General features: G+C 46.5%; 1 protein-coding gene across 4 annotated transcripts in view; it reads right to left on the bottom strand.

Annotated features, from left to right (window-relative positions):
• Nucleotides 1-8,471: 8,471 nt before the first annotated feature.
• The window catches only part of rbfox3a (RNA binding fox-1 homolog 3a), a 380,882-nt gene continuing 365,259 nt past the window's right edge, over nucleotides 8,472-24,094 (bottom strand). For 2 of the 4 annotated variants that reach the window (XM_028966600.1, XM_028966597.1), the window contains 4 exons: nucleotides 23,199-23,238; nucleotides 20,292-20,356; nucleotides 17,619-17,697; nucleotides 15,766-15,968 (listed from right to left, as the gene is read on the bottom strand). In XM_028966600.1, coding sequence (XP_028822433.1) covers nucleotides 15,924-15,968; nucleotides 17,619-17,697; nucleotides 20,292-20,356; nucleotides 23,199-23,238 — 229 coding nt within the window. In that variant the 3' untranslated portion in view covers nucleotides 15,766-15,923. Of the gene's footprint in view, nucleotides 11,835-13,034; nucleotides 15,731-15,765; nucleotides 15,969-17,618; nucleotides 17,698-20,291; nucleotides 20,357-23,198; nucleotides 23,239-24,094 lie in introns of those variants that run through there. The other 2 variants (XM_028966599.1, XM_028966598.1) reach the window with 2 other exon arrangements.

Here is a 24,094-nt window from a genome sequence, read left to right on the forward strand (position 1 = left end):
CCCGACGTGTGCCGGGGTAGTACACAACAGGGAAGCATAAAGGAGTGTGTGGGGGGGTGAAGAGCGGAAAAGCCTGTTCTACCACGCGGCCTGTCCGGATGCGGGGCTCCGAATTAATTAAGGCGGAATAATTAAGCGGGTAAACTCAGCAAGTTTGGACACCGCTGGCGCCGTATGATTGTTTCGTACTATTTACGGCCGCTGCCCCTTTTAAAGGCCACTTCCTTAATTGCGGCGCCGAGTGAAATGCATGCGTGCGGGTGAGTGGTTTATGGCTGCCGCTCCACCTGGACGCGGAACGTATCGCCGCAATTAAGAAATTGATCACGTTGGTCAATTTGTCCTGTGGGTTTGTGCTACATGATCATTGGAGAGCATGAATTACACAGGTGTGTGTGTCGATATGTGTGTGTGTGTGACTTTATTAAAAACCTGCCACAACCTTTTTATAGGAGCCACTAGAACAACATAAGAGGGCAAATTGTCAGAATCTTTGGTCTGAATCATGCACTTGAACTGCTAAAATGGTTAAAACCCAAGATTTCACCATGTCAACTATTACGGTGCCGTTAAAAAGGCTGTTTATTAAGTAATTACATTGCCATCTAGAACAAATTCACAGCTTTTGTGCTGCCTGCAAGCCTTCAACAATCACTAAGAATAATAAGAATCGATCAATTCTACGACTTTTCGTTCCCTAACATTTTTATTCACATTTTTCTATTACGTATGCTCGAAAATATAATTAATTTTTCTGAATACCATTCTTTTGACACATGTATAATTAACACATCAAATAAATGAAATAATACACACAATTTTTGCAAGAGTTAAATGTTACTGTATTTCATACAGAACGAAGTGTAAAGCAGTTTTAGTAATTAGACATACCCCTAACCAATTATTCCCGTCAGAGTCGGTGTTGCCAGATTGTTGCTTTGGCAAAGCATTTAAAACACTGAAGTAAAAATTGATCAGAAATGTATCAATAGTTATGACCCCTGTGTGAGTGTGTACATCCATCATCTGTGTAGAGTTATATCGACAATATGGGCGGAAGCCAAAGCTTTTCTAAATAGATTGTCCGAAAAAAAAATTGGTCCTTCTGTTTGTTCAGGACATTCCTCACAAATAGGAACAGGTTACATTTACAAAAATTAACCTTTATTTTAACATTTAGATATTTTAAGAAGAGTTCAAATATAAGAGTTAAAACTATTGCTAAGCATAATTCCAGAGAGATTCCTACCGCACGTACAGAAAAGGCCAAAAGTTTGGACACACCTTCTCCTTCAACGCATTTTCTTTATCTTCATGACGTTGGTAGCTTCTCACTGAAGGCATCAAAACTATGAATGAACACATGTGGAGTTCTGTACTTAACAAAAAATGGTGAAATAAGTGAAAACATGTTTTATATTCTAGTTTCTTTGCTCTGATTACTGCTTTGCACACTCTTGGCATTCTCTCGATGAGCTTCAAGAGGTCGTCACCTGAAATGCTTCTCCAACAGTCTTGAAGGAGTTCCCAGAGGTGTTTAGCACTTGTTGGTCCAGCTCACCCCAAACCATCTGGACTGGGTTCAGGTCCGGTGACTGTGGAGGCCAGGTCTCCACTTTTTGTTAAGTACAGATCTCCACATGCCTTCAGTGAGAATTTTTGGCCTGTACTGTATGTTCTTATACCGCACCCCCCCAAAAAGTTGCAAGGACGCAGTATCTGTGAACACGCTTCAGGCCATCACTGGCCATGGGTCTTTACCCCCAACTTCAACTCAGACGCGGGAACAATAAACGCTCATTTGGAGAAAATGAACATGTCTGTGCCTGCCGAGGGCCTCTAATCGCGTGGATGTAAATGAGCCCGCGGCACGGAAGAATAAAGCCGGGGGGACGCAGGAGACGGGAGGCATCGTCTGTCTGCACGTCTGCTTCCTCCGTCTCCCGCATCTCCGCGCTGCGCCAGGGCCGCCGAGCCCTGACACCCTCTTCATCATCGTTGCTCCTCTCGCGCTCGCTTTTTCGCTCATATTTCCCGTCCGTTGAACGAGGTGATTGTGGGTGACGTTCGCGGCTTTTTCGGCGTTCTTCTGTGTTCATCGGGATGAATAATTAGCATGCCCGCCAGTAATGGCGGAGGAAAGCGGTCCTCCAGGACCGCCGGTGACTTGCCGGTCCCCTACCGAAACGCAAGGATGTGTCACTCGCCGTGCGGAGTGGGGGGCTCTTGCGCTCCCACGCCGTGTTAATTAATGGCGCTACACATTCGTTTCTTGTCAGACAACACATGCCATTGAGGGCAGGGCTGTTCTCCCACTCTGCTCTCCTGTCCCCGTCTCCCAGGACTGGCGGTGACGCGGCGCACAAGATAATTACGGAAAGAGACGCACCGCAAGACAAATCTAGAGGACGAAACCCCAGGATTCCGATGTTTTACGTGCGGAACCTTGCAGATGAACGCAAGCACATGCGGTTTAATCTCGTCCTGAAGCTCCGTCCATCTATCCATCCTGATCTGGATGAGTCAAGCAGTGCAACCCAGTCAGTTCTCGCTTGGACTCCTCTTAAGTGACCTGGGGGTATAAGGTCATGGAGGTCAAGGGAAGGTCCCCTCAGTGGTGAATTCCGACTCCTCCTGGAGTGCTGTTTGTCCATCTGGACTTGCTGGTGGAGATATTTACTCCAGATTGATCTAGATTGATGAACAGCATTTTTTTTGTTGTGGGCTGAACTGTGGGGTTCTTGCATACTTGACATTTAGCCCACAAGTCGTCTTTGAACCAAATGTCCCCTCTGGAAATGAGTCTGAGGGCACTATTTTGGCTAGTGTAGGGCCAAAGACGTCCTTGGGAGTCACTTAACCAGATAAAACACGAAAGGTCACGACGAGAAACAAACCAGCCTTTTTGTTGGTGTGTAATTAGTTATATGCGCAGCGCCTTTATGCTTAGTGCTGCTTTGAAAATAGTGCCCTAAATGATCAATCACAGTGTCCTCTTGTCTTTTGTAGTTGACTAAATTTCTGTGACATAGATAGATAGATAAATAGACAGACAGACAGAGGAGAGAGAGAGATACTATACAGTTGACTATGTAACAGGGTACCAAAAACCATTTGTATTTTACCGTTTTACCGCCAATCTGGCGTATACGGTGGAGGGGTACAGGAAGAGGGACTGAGGTTACACAGCAAAGAGGACGACAAAAAAAGCCTTGAAATCGAAGCAAGAAGAGAAGCAGCGTTGATATACAGGAGCAGAGGGAGGAAGGCAAATAAAGAGGAGACTACAATAGTGTAACAAACAAGCTGTGGCATCATTGAACAATTGCATTCTTCCATTTTAAATACCTGCAGCGTGAGGCAGGTCCGGCGGTATTGAATGTGACTGAGATAGATGGCCGGCTGGAAATAGAACGATTCCTCACGGCCGTGAGAAACGCCGAGCAAATGCACCCAGGGCCCGACACGTGTAGCAAAAACACACACACACACACACACACACAGTGTGCTAACCACTGCCACTCTGTGTAGTCACAAAATCATGCATGTGACTGGTCATTCTTCTAAAAAAAAAAAAAAAAATGTTTATTAAAATTTTTTTATTATTCATGATTTATTACTTCTGCACAAACCGTTATTGTTATTAGCTGTCATACATACAGAGGTGGCAGGTAACCAGAGGTGAGTGAATGGTATGAAACGTTAACGTTGAATTGGTGCCCGTCTGGCTTGCCTCGGGTTCATGGTCTTCATGGTCCAGAGGTTCTCCAGCTTACCGTGGTCCATGTACACCGCCCTGTCTTCAGTACAGGTCAGCACGGGGCAGTGAGGTGGGGGGGAGTGGCGCATCCTTTGCGAAGTGCCTTCTACACATCTCGATACTCCGGTGGCACAGCGGCTGTGGAGGGCTTGGTGGGGCTCTCAACGGAGGTGGCACAGAAAGCCAGAGGATTGCGGTGACACCCACATTTCTAGGACCAGGACGTAATGCTGCTTGTGGCCCAGTCATTTACATTTTACAGCATTTATCAGACGCCCTTATCCAGAGCAACTTACAATCAGTAGTTACAGGGACAGTCTCCCTGGAGCAATTTAGGGTTAAGTGTCTTGCTCAGGGACACAATGGTAGTAAGTGGGATTTGAACCCGGGTCTTCTGGGTTCAAGTCAACGGTCGCTGGTGGTCGCATGGAGGATTGGTCTGCGCTGGTGTCCACAGCTATGGGTGACGATGGAGCGATGGAGCAGTGCTCATAATAAGGGGCAGTGGTTGACCTAGCAGGTAAGAAACGGACCCGTAACCAGAAGGTTGCCGAGTTTCCACTGAGGTGTTACATGAGGTGAATGTTACATGTAGCACCAGGTTCCATGGGAATAAAATGTGTGTGTATGTGTGTGTATGTGCCGCAAGACTCAGCAGGGGCGGCGCCAGGCGTCACACGTGCCCCGTATGCACTGCAGGTTTTAGTCATTTTGTTTTACATCGTGTATGCAGATTTTAGTGAGAAGAATCCACATTGATAATCAATAATATTGGTGGGGTGTGAGTAGAAGGTGTGTGTGTGTGTGTGTGTGTATGTAAGTCTGTAGGAACGGCAATTAAAGCACCACCTGCGGTGCCACTGTCTGTGTTCTGGACTCCCGACCTCAGCTCAGTTAATCACACCCAACAAGTTCGTGCGGCGAAAACACGCTTTACCAAACAGTACCGACGGTTCTCTCTCTCGCGCGTGCGTGTGTGTGTGAGAAGGTGTGTGCATTGCCTCATACCCATCTACACACCTCTGACAGTAGGCTGTCCAGGGTTGGCCGGTTAGTTTGCGGCAGGATTTGTGTGAGTGTGTGTGAGTGTGAGTGTGTGTGTGTGTGAGTGTGTGTGCGGAGGGGAGGACATACGCCCGGGACCCGGCTGCTGTTTGCCCCGGTGTCTGCTTAGCCCGTCTGTCAGAGACCAATAGAGTCATGACAGCAGATTAGGGGCGCCGGAGGACCGCAGCGGCGGCGAAGGAGGAGGAGTGACCAGCGTTTCTGATGTGGTGTGTGTGTGTGTGTGTGCGTGTGTATTTCTGCCTGGCAGCCTCGCACACTCGCCAGGCTCTCCCGAGGACCTGGGTAAATATTTATTACTCCCCTCCATTCGAGGAGAGTAATCCTAGGCCCGGCTTCACCGTCGACCCGCCCGCTTGCCCGGCCGTCTCTCCATCTTGCTTGTTTGTCCCTGTTGCATTTTTCCCCCGATTGGCCGCCGACTTGATGTGTAAATTATTAACAGCGAGAAAGGAGTGAAGGGGAGGAGCATTAGCTGGGGCCACCACGTGGAATAAAAGGGAAATCTCTCTGGCAATCATGTCATTTCTGTGCGGTTAATCTGTTCTTAATAACACGCGAGGCGAAGCGCGGTTCTGTCGTTCACCGCTTCACTCCTCTGTGACCAACGCACGTGCGGCGAAGGCCGCGGCCTGATCCTCAGCCACGACGGCCGCTTTGGCCCGATTTGACGGACAGGTGGAGATGGGGGGGGCACGTCTTGTCGCCGCCACGTCTCTCGATAACTCCGCCCGCAAGTCAGTCGCCGCGCCTCGGCTTCAAAGGAGGCCATTTCTGAAAGGGGTGGGGTGGGACGGGGGGGTGGTGGGGGGTGAATTACCAAGTATAATTAAAGCCTTAATCTCCCTTTTCCCCCTCAACAAAACAATTTCGTACGAAGCCAGAGAAGCAATCCAAAATTAATTTACCGCACCAGTGATTAGTATTAATGCGTTGCCAGTTTCTCTTTATTCCCCGCGCCGCTTTTCGCACTTCCGCGACGCTCAGATGAAAGGATAGGTCGTGTTGTAACATGTGATATTCATGTGCAATGAACGGCGGGCGAACGGCACACGCCATGTTCATCTTAATGGCCTCTTCCCCGCCGCCGCTGTCTCCGAGGTGGTCAGCCGCCGCGATTCCTTGAAAGCTGAAGGCCCACGGTGGTGGCTGGTGGAGAATCTGCTCTATGTTCCTGATGGCCACAAATCTGCAACTGTGCCACTGTCTCTGGATAAGAGCGCCACATAACATCGCACCCCTCGGTTCCCAATCCTTCCCAATGGTACAGCCCAAAGATAATTCGGCAGAAAGAAGGCCATAGCCGGGACTTTTTCAAACACCAAAGCCAGTAATGGCCAATGTCGTTAAGGCACGGATGACTATGAGGACGTGAAATAAAACGACTAGCTGCTGGCATAACATGAAATATCAAGCGTTCCAGGGGCAGTGGTGGCCTTGCGGTTAAGGAAGCGGCCCCCGTAGTCAGAAGGTTGCCGGTTCGAATCCCGGGCCACTGAGCAAAGCACCGTCCCCACACGCTGCTCCCCGGGCGCCTGTCATGGCCGCCCACTGCTCACCAAGGGTGATGCAGAGGACACATTTCACTGTGTGCACCGTGTGCTGTGCTGCAGTGTATCTCTTCACTTTCACTTTATTTAGCCTCTTAACAATATGTTAACAGAAAGTGATAAGTAGATAAATTGCTAAACTGCGGTAACATTTTGCGGCAACAGATAAATTTTTATTTCCTGGTGCACAGTGGCAGCGTAAGTGTTCATTATGTAAATTTTACTATACTAATATCCGTATTAAATATCCGTATTTGCCAGGCGTTGTCGTGCATGGCAGGATTACTTGTGAAGCCACCACTAGGATTAGGATGGACGATAGACGCGGTGACGAGTAGCTTTTCCGGTATATTAAGTGGCCTGGATAGTCCGGTGTGGCAGGCGTCAGGCTGAGGGACAGGGCGGGGCCCGGTAGAGTGACACGGCTTAATCTGGTGTGGCAAATGCCGTTAACCTACGCTACCCGAACGGCCAGCCAACAAAGCAGGGCTCTTCTTGGCAATAACTTTATGTGAACTCGTCTTCCTCCTGGCTTCATTAGTAGAAACATCGGAAGGGTTGAAGCGATTTATCCGCGGCATACGCCGGCATTTTATACGGCTACAATCTTTCATCATTTTTTTCCTTAACGGAGGCTCAAAGCGCGTTTGGTATGGATTTCCGTTACTTCTTTTGATTTGCAGGAGAAAGTAAAGACCTGGTTCTTCAGGGCTCAAAACGAGAACCTGGGTTTTGAGGAAAAGTGTGCCGTTCATTCCCAAGCCAATTAGTCAAAGAATCCCGGCATTGGGTTGCAATTCCAGGATTCTCATAACCACAATCGATGACGGCGCTTTATACATGCTCGTGAAATGAATTGACAGAACCACAAAACCAACGGCAGGTTTTGTTGAAGATGCAAGATGGCCGGGAGCGGGAAAGACTCCCCGAAGTCTTCATTTGGCAGAAAGTTGTCGGGTGCGCCACAAGCTCCTGTTTAGCTGGCCTCTGCTTCCTTGCGGAGAGCCATTTCCTGCGGCGCCGCGTAATGGGGGACATGACAAAGTGCACGGAGGCGGGATCAATGCTTTGAAGAATGGAGGACGGCGTGGTTACTGAGTGAGAGCGCCTCTCTGTTGTTTTGTAGGGCGGCGGGGGATCGATGGCGCATTTGCTTTGTTTAGGTAAATGATCGTTGTGGAGATGGACAGGCGCACTCTGTCATGTGGCCCTCAAGGGACCCAAGACAAATGGGGCCGGAACGCGATCTCAACTGCCGGCGCCTCAAAGCGGGGACTGACTTTCTACACGGACCGGCTGTACCTTGGCGTAAACTTGCTTGGTCGCGGCCCGACATGGCTGCTCTCAGACCGCAACCCACCGAGGACACGATGGAGGAAGAAGGCAGTAACGATGAGGGGAACCGAATGGAATTAGCCGGAATCCAAACATTCTTTCAGTCCTGCAAGATGCCCGGTGGGCACAACTTTGTAATGTTTATGAAACCACTCATGATCAAATTTAACAGAGCCGAATCATATCAGGGTATTTAAGGATGTAAAAAGGTGTCCCACCAGAACATAGCTACAACATCTCACTACCTCCACTAGCTTCTCATCCTGGTGCAAACGAAAAGCGGATTCATCAGACCAGGACACCTTCACTGCTCCATGGTCCACTCCTCATGTGCTCATTGTAGGACATTTTGGTGGTGGACCTGTTGATCTTCTGGGAAATCATACTTTAATGAGGTACTGGTTTCACCGGTTGTCCTTGCTTATGTCACTTTTGGTCCAGACTAACCACTACATACCAGGAACACCCCAAAACACCCGCTGAGATGTTCTTACCCGGTTGACTAGCATCACAAGGTCACTCACACCTGGCCAGTTTTCCTGCTTCCATCCCATCAGCTTCCATCCATCCCATCCCATTCACATGCTGCCGTGGTCACCAGATGATCTACGTTCTTCACCTCACTGTAGAGGATTTCCTGTTCTAACATTTAATCCATTCCACGCACCAAACAAACAAGCTGCTATCACAATCATGACCGTTTTATTATTGAAGAATGAAATGTTTATTAATAATCATATTAATTATGACGGCAATAATAATCATAGTAATAATAATTTAATGATATAATAATCATAATAAATAGTATTGTTTCTCTGAAGCACATTGGAAGCATACAGAAAGGGAGAGGATAAAAAGAAATGCAAAGTTAAGAGTACAGATCCCAAAGAGCAGAAATGTTAGCTTTTTTTCATTTTTAATATCTTTATATATAGATATATTTTAACCTATATGTATTTGAAACAATTGCAAAAAAATATATAGATAAACAAATTGCTGAAATTAAACAAATTGTCTTTTTTTTTTCTCTCTCTTTCGTTACACAGAGTCAGTGTAGCACATGAAGAAGTTTCGTCTGAATGTCGTATAGGTTTTGTACTGAGCCGACGGAGAAAGAAGATACTGTACATTTAATATAGAAAAGGCTGGGCGGGGCAGGAGCGGCGGGACAAGTCTCGCGCGCTGAGGTGGGGGGGGGGACATCGGCCCTCGGCGAAGGCCGCCCGCTCAGGCGCCGTTTCAACCTTTGTGCTTTGGGGAGGTGGCGGAGAAGCCTCGGGTGGGGCTGAAGGGCGGGCGGAGCTCGGGTGAAACCGGATAAGTGAAGGTTCGCGCGGGTTTAGGATTAGTGACCAGGGATTAGCAAGGCTTGCGTCGAGGGGGGTGCTATGAGGCGTTATTGGATTTAGCCTCATTGCAAAGGGGAAACCGGGACTCTGGACTAAAACATAGAGGAACGTGTAAGATCAAAACACACCAAAGAGGACACTTTCGTATGACAATGACCAAGAAATGAACGAGTACGTAAAGTAATCAAACGGAACCTGACAGAGGATCGTGGATCTCTGTGATTTGACATCTTTTTGTTAGTTTGTTGGTTAGTCCACAGTCTCTTTCAGTGCAGAGTCCCTGAAATGTCTGAGAGTCACCAGGAGCACTCCCGGCCACCACCGCTGGCACGCGACGGGGCTGAAAAACACGTAGTCCGGCGGTGGCGGTCTTGGGAGCGGACGCCGTCCGGTATCAAAGGTGTACAGTCGCTAAGTCGCCATTTTTCTAGAAAAGAAAACCGAGTTCTGAGGAAAGGAACAAAGCAGCACGAAGTAGTTACGTCTCTGACCTAAGGAGAGGTGGCTGCAGGGGCGTTCGTCACCTGAACCCACGGAAGCTCTCGATTTAAGTGTTTTTTTTGTTTTTTTTCTTCGTAGCGTGACATCTTGGGGACGTTATCTGCAGTGGTGGGCCGATGCTGTGCACTCGCTGAAACAATCCCGATGGTACGAGCTCGACCGGCTCGAGGCAGTTCAGTGGCATCTCAGTCGTCGGCTCCCCCATGATCAGAGAGACAAAATAAAGATTTGAAAAAGGAACGGGACTCCCTTCCCGTCGTCGCGTCTTCTCCCTCAAATGAAAGCCGATTGATCCAAAAGTGATTCTTCGTAACTCTGTCTTCTGTTCTTGGGCAGCTTCCCATGGTTGAAGACTATGGATGAGCGGACAACCTGGATTCTTCATACGTTTGGTCTTTTGCTCCACTGGGGCGGGGCAAATTATACAAATATGGTAAAAAAAAAAAGGTACAGTACACACATACACAAAGCACTGCTTTAAAGACCAGGACATTTTTTTCTTACAGTTTTAGAGCAGCAATACATTCAAGAGGTGAACCAAGGAGACAGGAACAAAAAAAAACAAAAAAAACTTTCCATGTACGGACAGTGCGTAAATCTCGGCTGAAAATGACGAAAAAAATATCGCCTGGAATTTCGAAGGGTCGCAAATCACAAATAGATATTTCATATATAAATGTTTCTCATACTAGTAATACAATAATACAACGTTAGTAAATGGCTACAATCGACTCATTTACCATGCACTGCGGCATGTGACCAGTACAACATTTAAATATATAAGGATGTCACTAAAGTGGAGTTTGTTAAGACGTAGAAAGGCGACACACGCTAATAAAATCGGTGCCCTTTTTTTTTTTTTTTTTTTTTTTCTCGAGATGGACGGCGCAAGTCCTGCGACAATCCCGACAGCTGCAATTGTCTTCGTTTGTAGCCCCTTGGCACCATGTACAAAAGTGTTTTTTTTTTTACTACACAACACAGCCACCTCTACAACAACACCGAAATGGAATGGGTTTTGGTAGCACTGTAAATTTTTTTTTTTTTTTCAATTTTTAAAAATTATTATGATTTTTTTTGTTTTTCGTTGATTTCGAGACGCGACTCTTTGGAGCCCTTTCCCCTCACTCCTCAAAAGCCTGGATTTCCTTTCCCATTGCCCACCCCTCCCCCCGTTCGTTGAGGGTCGTTGAGTCATTGTGCTGCAGGAACCGCGAGGGCCCATGGGGCTCGAAGGAACCTCGTGTCCAACTGTGGTTCGACTGCCTGTGCTAAGCGACAGAGCGAGTGTCAGGGATTCGGTGAGTAACCTGAAGAAAGTACCTTACGCTCTCGTATGGTCTAGTCTTCGGTGGTACGTGGATCCTGGATCTTAACCTGTCGGACCCCCTTTTCCTGTTCTAACGTGCAGTCCGCCTTGCACTGAATTACACTACACGGGAAGTGTTATTTAACCGTTTTGTTGGGATACTCTCGTCTTCCAAGTACATAACTGAGCTTGACATCAATGACATTAAGGCCCTCAGCTCTCTAACACAGGAAGTAGTTCTGTTCAACAGGAAGTGGAAGACGCTGGGCCCAAATAGGCCTTGGACATTTGGAAGAAGAAGAAGCGGAAGCGGGATGTGAGAATCATGTCTGCTAGGACAACAGCTTGGTTCTGGTGGACTCCTTGTTCATCCTGTTGGGGTCAACGGGAAAAACAAGGAGGGTGGAGTATTTGGGGGAACGGAGGGTTGAAAGGTGAAATCAACACCCCCGGTTCCCTGAAACGACAGCAGTGCTCTGATGCATTCATATCATCTTCTCGCCATTTTTTTTTTCATTTTACCAACAACTTTTCTTATAATATACTCATACATACATATATTGATATTTATATAGATATATACACCCATCCAAACTCTTTTTCAAACCATAAACTTAAAAAAGTTTAGAAAAATAAAAAGTTTTTTTTTTTGTGAGTGTGTGATTTCCTCCCTCCTCTTCCTCCTCCTCTCTTCCATCATCATGAGGCTGTCCCAGGTGAAAGTTGCCGTCCTTCCATACTCTTGGGGTGGCTGCGTGGGTTGACCCGTCGCCATGGCAACATCATGCCCGACAGCCGCAATGGAAAGATACCTTTGAAATTCTGCCATGTTTATATATTTTTCTTTTTTGAAATCTTTGAATGTGGTGTTGTTTTTTTTTAAGCTGCTCACTCTCCTTCTTCGTCACCATCTTTTGCGCTGTTGTCCATCTCTTTACACAGCCATCCACTCTTTTTCTCATTTACTACAAAAAAACAAAAAAAAAAACAAAAAAAAACAAAAAAAACAGAGAAAACAGGCATAAGGAATAGATTAGTATAATCAGCCAAAAAAAGTACAAACTCATAATTATTTTTAAAAAGTTGCATTTAAATATCTTTACATGATGTTACAATTAAGAACACCCCTTTTATATATATATATATGTGTGTGTGTGTGTGTGTGTATATATATATACATATAACAGTGGAGAACTGACCAAATTCTGAGATGTTCACCAAAACCTCACTAAATGTCACAACACATTTAAAATGGAAATGTCAGTCAAATTCACACCATTTGCAGACAATAATCTTAGAATCCCATCATGTCTTGTAGCTAAAAGTGGTTTTAAAGTTTGGGGATGGTACAGTGTTACAAGATGCAAGCAATCTGGAGTTTCCACTTTTCTTCTGAAATGTACATGAAAATTAATATCAAATGCAAAAAAAAAAAAAAAAAAAACTGGCCCCACACTTAACCCCCTAAACATTATAATTAAATGAACAGTTTTTAATGGTAAATTGCAACAATTACTGAACAATTACTGCAAGAAAAATAATTGCAACAATTAATGAAGAAAAAAAAAAAACAGTACTGTGTTGTTCGGTGTGTGTCGAGTGCGTATCCATGAGTGGAGGCCATGTTTTGACGGGAACGGGAGCCGGCGTCCTTCTCCTCTGGTCTCACGCCGCAGTTGGATCTCCCCTCGTTCCACAACGAAGCCCCCCCTGGCAGCTACGGCAGCCATGACGCCGGCATATTCATTACCTGGGGTGCCTCCTCCTCATCCTCCTATAGTCTTTCTGCTTTGACCACGGACATGTGACTGTCAGCCCTTCAGCACTTTTCCGAGGAAATGGCGTCTCGTCTTTCATAAAGGAAAAAAAAAAAAAACTGCCCACGGTCACGCTTTTCTTGATGACCCCGCAAGCGTCTTTGAGTAAAGAGACAAGGAAGAAGTGCACCAGCCAGGGTTGTTTAAAGACAAGTATATTGGGTCGTGAGGATAAACAGTTATGATGTCGTAAATTTCATAGCTATAACCAAGAAAAAAAAAAAAGACAATAAAACAAAGGAAAGCAAAAGCTGAACCGTGTGTTCAAATAAAATCAACCACAGTCCATTTGATGCTGAGAAATACACAAATACACACTCAACATGAACTGAGTTACACGCACCAGAACCATGACAGAATACACATATAAAAGAGAGTTTGTAATATATGTTTACACATGTGTAATATATATTTATATTTATTTACAAATACGGTATATGTTTTTTTTTTATTTTGCTTTTTTTTCTTATGAAAAAACATTTTCTAGAAAATTACAAGTGTAAATCGGGAGCAATGAAAACCCAATTTTAAATGACCAGTGTCAGACATGTTCAACAAAATGAATCCTAGTACGCCCCCCTGCTGTACAGTTTAGAGGTATATTGCAGATATTAGCACATAATTGCATATACATTCTAGCACTTCCTGCAAATGGACCCGATGCAGGGCTGCCTGTCAGTCCAAAGTGAAGTGTGGTTAATCCTGCATATAATAATCGATAGTGGAAATGCTGGGAATTGGGAGGGGGGGCGAGGGCCTGTGGCCATTTTCTGCTGGACACCGGCCTGTGATGCCATCTTACAAATGGCTGCATTAACGGAGCCAATTAAACCGGCCATTGCGTAATGGCCAACCGCAGCGCCCATGCAAGACGGGGATTTTTTTTGTCTTGTCAATCTGGGGGCTGGAAGATTCGCTGAGACATCCGGAAAGATCTCTCCCTCACCGTGACTCTGTCTCCCTGAAAGATGGGTGTACGCTGAACGGACAGGTAAACATTGAAACGACACGGTAACGCGGAACTGGAAGCAGCAGTGAATATTACACAATCCTGCATAGATATTGAATCACTGCACCATTTTTCATCCTCCTTGTAAACCTAAATCCCGTGCCCAAGTTGCATCACCAGAACGGACACAGAAGTCATTTAAAATTGTGCGTAGAACTACAAAAGAACAACAAAATATCGTCTACGGACACAAACATAGCTTAACATCACACTTTATAGAGTTATTTATAGAGTCATAAACACGTAAGCAGCTAGCGCTCCTGCTCAGAAAACAGACGTCCTGTTCTTTTTACCAAAGATGATTTAAAGCTTGTCTCTTAATCATATAAAAATGTCACCATGAAGTAAATACATACAATTTTTAAATGACAGTTTATAAAAGGAATAACAGTTTGTGTTGTTTTCACATTTCTATACGCTATGTCATAGTTACGATATGCTAACACTTCATTAAATAGTCTAAACACATCGCTATTGTAATGGCTGACGTACGGGATGGCGTTGGTTTTCCTGCAATATTTCAAGCTGACGTGTTACAACTGTAAAATAAACGTAAAAGTCTATTTACAAAAGTTCTTCCACAGTTATTCCATTCCCACAGAAAAATACGGTGTAGCTAGCTGCACAAAAAAGGTCAAATAAAATATTTACATGATTTTTTTAATTTAACGCAATAATACAATGAATGCGGATCAATAATAAACCGTTAATAGCAGACACGATAGCGCTTTAATTCAGCGTGGAGGTTTTTACGTGTAAAAAGCGGACGTTGTATCAACGGCTTTCCTATGTGAGCAACAGTGGCGGCGGAGTTCCTCCACTTTATCTTCAAATGAGATCAGTAGCTATTGACTGAGTGGCGTTATCTTTAATCTGCCGAGTAAATTGCCTTGGATGCGGCTCCTCCGCAGCTTTCCTATAACTCCCCCTTTTACAATTCCATTTGCGGCGGGTGGTGTGGTGCCTATTTACTGGGCCGTGGGGGCTGCACGAGAGCGACGGCCCGGGTGGCTCTGAATCGAGAGGGGCCCTTTCTGTTGGCCGACTCATGCACGCTCCCGTTCTCAACGCCCCTATCTCGCCTCGGACGAGGCTGGTGAGGTGTGACTCCGCTAAATGCTGTTTATGGCCTCGCCGCGAGACGGAGTGAGTGTCGGCTGATAAGGGTCGATCGATCCCTCCCCAAACCCGGAGTTGTTTATCCAGTTGCTGCACGATGGGACTTTTTACATCCCTCTAACTCCCGTTAACACTCAGCCGCTACGTTTCCCCGGCAGGTAATAATGCTGCGGAGACGGATGAGTCTGAGACGAGCGCCAGCCAATTACATGCAACTCGGAGAGCGGATCAATTACCAAACATGGCGCCATATTCATGTGGCCTCTGGTTTCTATACTTGCAATCTGTGTGTGTGTGTGTGTTGAGTGTGAACTGGCTTGATAAATTTGCACGTCTGCTCGGACAGGTTTCAGCTAGAGGGGGCACTAGACCATCATGCGCAAATCGGCGCACTTTTCTGCAGCAAGCGAGAACAGAAAAAAAATTACATCCATTCAGTCGAATACATAAAATACAAAGTAAATTAGAAAAAAAACCAAATAAAGGTCACAACAGAATGGGCTGAGGCAGGAGTCTGTGGGAATGGAACACTTTAACATGAAACAAGTGGCGCTCGAGTGGGCTGAACGACAGAGGGGCGGAGCCTGTTTAGGATGCTGACGAGTATTCTCACCTCATCACACTCCTCTGAGTAATTTACTATGCCACAATGTTCAATCTCTTTCATATTGTCCCAATTAAACATCTCTGCTGGATTCAGAGGGCGGAATTATGAATCGTCTGACTATTATAACTGTGTAATTAAGAGCTCGTGGCTCCCTGCCCCTCCACTCCCGACATAAATCGTCCGGGTTCCGCGGCCGTAAATCTGGGAGGGGATGAAACCAGAATACTCTTCACCAGGCGCCCGCTCCGCCGTTCCCATTCTTCACGCTCATCTCTCTCGCTGTGGCAGAGTTCAAAAACCTCAGACATTCTTCAAAGGGAAGGTCAAGAGTCCAAAAGAAACAACAGCACGAATGAGGAGAGAACGACAGAAAAAAAAAAAAAAAGTCACATCAACTTTTGTGACCCGGAAGCATTTTGTTCTAGTTTTTTCTTTTTGTTCTATTTTGTTTCCCAGGGAAGCAGAAGGTTGTGTGTTTTCTAATGTGTATCGGTTCTCTCTCTTAGTACGGAGTGAAGCGACTGTACCCTCCTCTGCATAGGCTAGCCTGCAACATCAAAGATGAAAAACAAAACAAAAAAAAGGATCCAATCAGTATTAGGAAATCTTTGGCTTCTATGTTCCTGAACAAATTTTCATCCCCTCCTTCTGCATGTTTCATGGCGGGAAATGAACCTCCGGAACTTATCCGCCGGGCGGGGTTTAGGGGAAAGGCGGTGGGGAATTGGCTTGGCGACGGGGGGCTTCGCCCGGGCCGGGACCGAATTTGTGAAGAAACCGTGGATTACCGCAGAACCCGCGGCAGATCACGTCCCAAACTTCGCCCACAACCCGGAAACGGGAGATTGGACTCTGGCCACCGCCCACCATGCTGCATCCCCTCGCCATACAAGGTTCCCACAAGAACCACAAAGTTTGGATCGTGGGCTCTTTACGGAACTACACTCTGGCAAACTGCAGTTGAGAGAAAGGGAGGAAAATTTGTAAAGCAAAAAATTAAAAATAAGGGAAATAAAAGAAGGAATGAAAAGAACTTCAGCAACACAGGCCACAGTTTTAATTAAGTAAATGAAGAGGAAGAAAACGCTCTTAATTAATGAGAGCTTTTAGCTAGCAGCTGCACCGGGGAATAGCCTGGGTTTGGGAATCACACGCATGTCGGCTCGGCAAATTCCAGTCATTTGTCTTAAGCGGAGTGTTCGTCCAATAAACCTTGTGGGCAGGGGGAGGTGGATGCGGCGGAGTCTGTTTTCCTCCTCCCTTCCTCCTCCTCCTCCTCCTCCTCTTTCCTTTAATCTCCCACGGCACGCTGCTGCACGCGCTTGATGCTCGTTAATCTTTTTTATTTCAAGAAAGTCACTACCTGCGATCGCAAGAAAACAAATCACACCGCTCTCTCTCTCTCTCTCTCTCTCTCTGTCTCGTTCTTTCTTTTTTCTCACTCTGCTTTACGTTTTAGATGTTTTTTTTTTGTTTTTTTCATCTTTGATGTTAGCTGCAAAAGCTAGCTAAAAACAAACATTAACGAATCGACTGTCCCTGCAAGTTCTCTCGCAAGGAAAGAACAGTGGAAGGGGGTGGAGGGGGCGGAGACAAGAAAAAAAAAAAAAAATAAAATAAAAAATGGGAACACAAGTCGAGAACCGGCCTCAGATTGAATTGATGCAGAACGTTTCAATTCAACGGGCCGCTTCGGCAAAAATGAACAAGTTCAATTCAGTCAGCAGCGCCATCCCTTTTCATTTACGGACGCGCCGAGAGGCGGCGGCGGCGGTGGCGGCTCGAAGGCTCCCGGAAGATTAGCCTCTCCGACCGTATCAGAGAGCTCACCCACAATATCTCCAGCCAGCCTCATTAACACCGAAGGCCTAATGGTGACCACGCGAACACAATTAGCCCCGCCCCCTCCACCTTTTAACACGTGTAACATGCCAACGTAGCGTATCCCTTCTTTTTTGGGGGGGGGGGGGGGGGGGGGGGGGGGGGGGGGGGGGGGGTAAATAAGGAGCTCTCTGACAGATTAAGGGCATTTTCATTCAATCCGGCCGTCGAGCGGCTGACTGAAATGAGCCCCAGATCCGTAATCTGTTCTCCTAACGCGTGCACGGCGAAGCGCCGTCGGCACCGCAACGGCGCTTCGCCGCCAGGCCGGCGGGGTGGTGTTGCAGGGGGTGGAGTCGGGCGGAGCTCAACTCACCATGGTGCCCACGCTGTAGGTGGCAGCCGGCCCGATCGTGTGGTGGTAGGGGTCTGCTGTTGCATAGACTCGGCCGTAACTGCGGTGGAAGAGAAAGAGCGGTGAGGCCGCCAGCATCCTACGGAAGCGCAGTTGGCGGCTGGTCGTAAAAAACGCACAACATGATGGCGAGTGCGTGCCACAGTGATTTGTGCTCCCTGTTTGTGTTTAGGTGTAAAAGGGCCACGCTTTTTATCTTACAGGATGTGATAAAAGTTATATTGGCCTGCGGGACATAAAGAGACAGAGAGAATAAAAGAGCGAGACAAGTGATGAAGTCGGAAAGCAAACGGCAGAGTGGCTCGGGACAAAGGAGACATTCCTTGTGTGCGTCTGTGTGGCTCTTGTTTACCCAGCGTGCACTTGGGGAAGGTTTTCCTCTCTCCCCTCTCCATTCAGTGCCGCCGGTTCGTAACTAATTCCACCGGGACGGGTCTTATTTATGCAGCGCCTCATTTATTTATTTCTTTACCCCCCCCCCCCCCACTTCCTCTTTGCATTTGTTTACTCCCCCCCCCTTCTTCTCTTCTCTTCCTCCAAACACTGCCTTGCAAATGAGGGCCTGTGGGGAGCAGATAAGGCGGTCGGTGCCAAAGGCTGAGGGCACGAAGCGAGGGAGGAAGCGGGCGCCCAGACACAGCCATTACACATGGAAATACGGCCCAATCTGACCAGGTTCTTGTCATCCGGGATTAAAACATCAAAGGTCACCAAATTGAATAAAAAAAAAAAAAAAAAAACGCTCAGCTTTTCTTCTTAGCTCGTCTCTGGCGACAGGGAGTCCCAGCACCTCTTAATGGATGGACGTGAAAGAAGGTGTCACCAGGAGCATTCCCACCATCCGGAAAATTAGGGGCTAAACCGAGGGACGTTAAGGAACACTTGAGGACATTTCCACACATGATGGGACAGCTTCACAGCACAGGGTGGGGCTACATTAAGGGGCTATGGACATCATCTCTGACGATGAAGGTCCAAGATCCAATTGTCAGTCCAAACATTTGCAAGTTCACAGAGACACTCAAAATGGTGCAAGGCAAACGTAAGGTTTTAAGAGCCAAAATAGTGCAAAACCTGTAGTGCAAGAAATTAGCAGTGTCGACGCGAACAGGTCAATGCTTGTACTCATTTTTGTCACCTTGAATGTAAAAATACGGCAACAATCGTCCTGCTGTCAACCCCAAATGCTTTTTGGTTGCTGTTAAGCACACCAGGGGACATTTCCTCAGTCATTTTCGCTTGTCTCACTTTTAAGAAAAAGCTATTTAAGGTAGAGAAAATGCACTGGAATTACAGGACACTGTTGGCATCAACAATTGGTTACGGTTTTGCATCTTTTCCACATTTTTAGCAATTGAAACCGTTAAAATTTGTTGACTCCGCCCCCAATTAAATATCTACCATGTTAATTATTGTCAAACTTTTGCCAACCTGTGCACAGTTGTATCAAGTCTTACTGACTTGTTGGTCTCCCCGCAGGAACAGGGAGGGAGGAAGTTTAACCCAAAATCAAAAATTCCTGCTTTTCCTCTGACCCGTGGTGCTGTTTATCCATCAAGATGGTTTTGTGCTGCCAGGGTTTTTGGAAATATTGGCCATAATTCTCCAGACTAAACGTCACTCACGGTTTCAGGAATGTCAAGCACCAAAAAACACATGTGAAAAATTCAGCTTCACTGAGTCTTCCAGCCAGATGAGAACAGGATGGTCTTAGGGGTTGGGTCACCTGTCGTGTCTACTCCAGGAAACGGCTCGGAGATAAACTGCAAGTAAGTGGTGTCAGGATTTCTGGAAACTGTAAGCTGAGTGCCATTTAGTCCGATTATATTCAATCTCCACCAGCACTCCGAAACTCGAGAACTTCAGTACAAATGCATATGCTTTTTAGACTCTGGACAGGAAGGTTCCTTTAAAATTGTTGATGAGGCATAATAGGAGAATGTGGAATTGTGGGTTTGATGGTCATGTAGCTCATTCCAAAAGAGCTACACTCCCCAACATTCCCGCCAGAATTTGAACCGCCACCAAAAATTGACAGCAAGAAGAACCAAGTGGCAAAGTACGATTTACATGGTGAAGGGATGTTGAAATAAGGTTTAAATAAGGCCGCACACCACCCTACAAAACCCCAATCTCGATCCCTGTGCACATTTGATAAATCTTACATTATCTGGGCTCCTCAGGCTCCCGGGGCAGGAGCGTCCGTTATCGAGAGTGACATCTTCAATCACGCCCAGATTAGATTCCAGCCTGGCCTGATCCAGCTTGACGGGGTCCCACAAGGTCCGGGATAAATCACTGACGACCCCGCCCCTCCCTCCTCGCCCCTTTCCCCCTATACTCCCAAGCACCGACTCTTAAACAAAGCAAGGGTGCTAGGTGGGTATCTTCACACGACATACCTACGAGCCAATCAGAACGCCGTTTTCTTCCAGGCGTTGGTATAATTGTAATAATAAGTTGTTATGGGGTATAGCATATTTCAACCTGAAAATCACCTTGCGGTGATCTCAACCTACATAACGGGGCAGGCTCAATAGTTAAAGACTCTGTTCCTGTTCGTCCTGTCCTCTGCATGTCTCTTCCAGATATCCAGGAACTGTAGGAACGCTGTCGGTGACGTCTGTCTCTTACCTGTCACTGTAGGCTGCTGCGGCCGCCGCAGCCGGCTGGGCATATCTGTATGCTGCATAGCCTCCCTGTGGAAGATGTGGGACAGAGAGACGGGGGAAAAAAATGAGACACGGTCTCAGGGGTTTGAAACAGTGTAATTTAGAACGAGACAACGCGACAAACTAGCGGGACGCCAGAAAGTGTGCCGACAGGAAACAGTGCACAGACTCGGCGGGGGGGTAAGAGGTGAAACCAGGATCTCCACTGGCATCCCTGTTCAACCAGACATAAGAAAATCCACGTTTTCACTCAGGAACTTGGTGGTGTTTATCCATCAAGGTGGTTTTGGGACTTTGGATGTTCTGGGTGGTGACATTTGCTCGGACTGGGTGGAAAGTTCTCAAAAGAGTGAAGCAGATGTTTGGAGGGTTGGTGCCGTAGCGTCCTACGCCTACACAGTTTCAAAGAGAATAGTTCACCAAGCATGATCCAGCTTAGATCCCATCACACCTGGTTCAGCTCAAGAGCCGGGTGGTAACAAGTAGACAAGTCGAGTCAGGTGTGTTAACTCAGTATAAGACGTGAATGATGATTTTTTCCTCTTATTGTACAAACCATCACCAGCCCTGCACTGACACCACTTGCAGGCTCACTCTACCCTGGAAGCGGGTCCCTCTCTCTATCACGCCTTCCCATCGTTCCTTCCTTTCTTTTTATCCTCTCTCCTACTGTTTTTTTCTGTGGAGTTTTTCCTTGTGTGCAGAAGGGTCAAGTGTGGGGGGTGTCAACTGTAGGGCTTGTTAAAGCCCATTGAGACATACTGTATGTGATTATGGGTTATATAAGAAATAAATGACGTAGTTATTAGTCATAATTAGGCACAAATTGTGTAGTCTGATCCCGGTGTATTGAGTTTTGATGATTTTTCACCCTTCCACGTGACGCTAATCAAGCTGCACTCAACTTTCCTCAGAGCTGCTTACAGGCTATGAGGTCCCTTTGTCTGCCATGCGGTTTCTTTGATTTTTCAAACTTTTCTTTACACCACACAGCCCCCAAATGCACAACGCATCATGTTCTATATGGAACGGGTCCTCACAGGGCCGTCTTCCTGCAGTCAGCACCCTCTAAGGCCCTGTCCACACAAGAAACGGGACAATTCCTGTCCGATCTTGTCCTGCGTCCACATGGAAATGAACGGTTATTTTCCGACACAGGTTCCAGAGAGAATGTGGACAGTTTGTTAAAACGCTGACATATGACCTATAAGCCCAAACACGTCCTACGTATGACAACGGCCATGACACGTTTCTGGTTGCGCTGCAGCATCTGCAGAACCTCAAAATGAAAAGACAAGGCCGGATAACAACGACGCGCTTAACTCACCGCGAGAGGAGAACTAGACGCCGAACAGGCAGAGCGGGGAGTTACAGCGCCACCTACAGGTGTGGAGGGGGGGGGGGTTCAAACAGCGTTCAGCGTGGCTCCCTGCATCTCCATGTGGATGAGGACATTTCAGATAGCGCTCCCGTGTGGACGCAGGTTTTTTAGAATCTGAAAAGCCTTCTCACGTGGACGGGGCCTGAAGTAGGTTTTGAAGCATCCGAGCTGCGTCCGCCATTGCCGAACTGGTATCTGACTACAACAAACGTGCCCAGCCAAGGTGGGATGATCTAACACACAAAAGAGAGCTTAATATTCATAACAGGAAGTGGAATGAACCAGTTCTGGAAAATACCAATTGTGGTATTTTCAGTCATTTTTTCTACCATAATGGCTAACATTGTCTGCTAAACTTGGAAGCGTTTAAAGTGGATCTGAAACCATACAAAATCTGAAACCATACAAAGGTGTGCACCAGAAGCGGAGGGACATGAAGGCGGACGTGGTAAATCAGCGGACCACAGCGCCAGTCCCGCCGCGTCTTTTATGAGTTCACCCGCCGCCGCCATTTCTGCACTTTGTGAATAATGGGCTGAGCGGAGCTGCGAACGCAGGCCCACTCTGTGAATAATGGATGCCTTCATTTATTTTTCAGCTCGGGATTAATGTCCGACGGGAACTCGGCATGGAGATCAAATGTTAAGCTGACGGAGCCCAGGAGTGAAATCAGGTCGTTTGAAGCTGCTGCCTTCCTGCTCCTGTCCTGCCTTTCTCGCGTTCTCTTACACTCGTCGTCAAAGCACCTCCATCCATCTCAAAAACTTCCTTCATCTCCAGTCGAAAGGGTAGGGGGCCAGAGGCCGAGTCAGACGGAGAGCGGAGGAAAGTGATGACTGAAGGAGGGCAAATGCGTGGATGATGGTGTGTGGACAAAGCTCCGAGGAAGGTCAGCGTTGGCCAGACTCCACGTCGGGCTCTTTCTACCTTCGAACTACTTCCTGGACAGCTTCTAGAAGTCGAATTCATCTCGGACTCTCTCCTCCCGCCACTAGTGACATAATCCTGGGCAGGGAGGCCGCTCTCCGACTCTCTCTGATCACCTGACTGGGTAATGCCATCTGACACGCTGTCGGAAATAATGGGCCTGTGATTTTTGCCCCGGCGCGTATCTCGCAGGCCCTCAGGTTGCATTGTAATAGGAGCTGAGAGGGATGTGGATCAAATGCATTGTGGGAAAAATATATATATAAAAATCCGACAAAAACGCTGTTGGAGCTTGTCGTTCATTTCATAAGAGTAGAGTTCCACGCGTTAACCGCCCGGCGGAAGGCTAAACCTCAAACAGAATTTATTTAACCTGCACAGTCCACCACCGGATCAGAACCATTCCGCAGTCTGTTAGGTGACCATAGCTGTACTGAGACAGGAAAAAAAAAATCATAGATAACGGGGTGGTGGGAGCAACTGTGCCCCGGGCAGAAGCCAGGCAGGACTGGCTCTACATGGGTGGAGAACAAAGGCGGGGTTAAAAGAACGGACACTCACGTAAATTTCTGCGCCGTAGAAGCCGTCCTGGTACACCACACTGATATGGAGGAAAAAAAAGAGGGGAGCTTTGATTCCATATAAAACATTTCCTCACGTGTTATTACAAGAAAGTGTACTGATACTGTAATAAATGGGACTGGCGAGACACAGAAGTCACTGTTTTCAAACTGGCGATGATTGACAGCTGTCACGCATGGCACTTCCTCACTGAAGGTGATGTCAATTCGTTCCTGTCAATGCGTCACAAACAACTTCGAATATTATGTTTGTTCCTTTTTTTTGCCATTTCTGAAAATTGTGAGAAGGCCTTTGAACTTAGAATATATCAGTTTGAAAATAGAGTCCTCAGTGCAATGTTGCCAGATTGTACTAGATTGCTCCACCCTCAACGGCACCAAGAATTCCCCAAAATGCACACACAGCTGCCAAAACTAGTATTTAAATGCTGCGACTGCTTACTGTTGAATATTTAACAGAGAATTTTACCCAAAACCATCCATTTTAAACTAGCAATATGGCAACATTGGACACATTAGATGTTTATAGTAATATGTGTTTCTTGCTGGGTACAATGCATTGAATTATGAAAACCTTTGAACATTATTATTATGGCTTAAGATGTGTATAATTATGATTATTATTTTTTAAATGCATTACACTGAACACAAATATATCAGAATTGACAATTCTATTGTTAATTCAAATGAATATATATGTGTCTAGATATTTATAAGGTGTGTGTGTCTCTGTTCTGGCTGACATTCACCCTGCATAAAAATAAAAAAATAAAGAGCGGTCCAGCTGCGATGGAGTCGACAGAAGAGAAAATATGGCCATTTTCAAATAAAGCAGCAATTTTCTGCTCTATTAGGGGAGCGCTGTTTGGCGATGGC

Source organism: Denticeps clupeoides, chromosome 2 (assembly GCF_900700375.1).
Source record: "Denticeps clupeoides chromosome 2, fDenClu1.1, whole genome shotgun sequence".
NCBI lineage: Eukaryota > Metazoa > Chordata > Actinopteri > Clupeiformes > Denticipitidae > Denticeps > Denticeps clupeoides.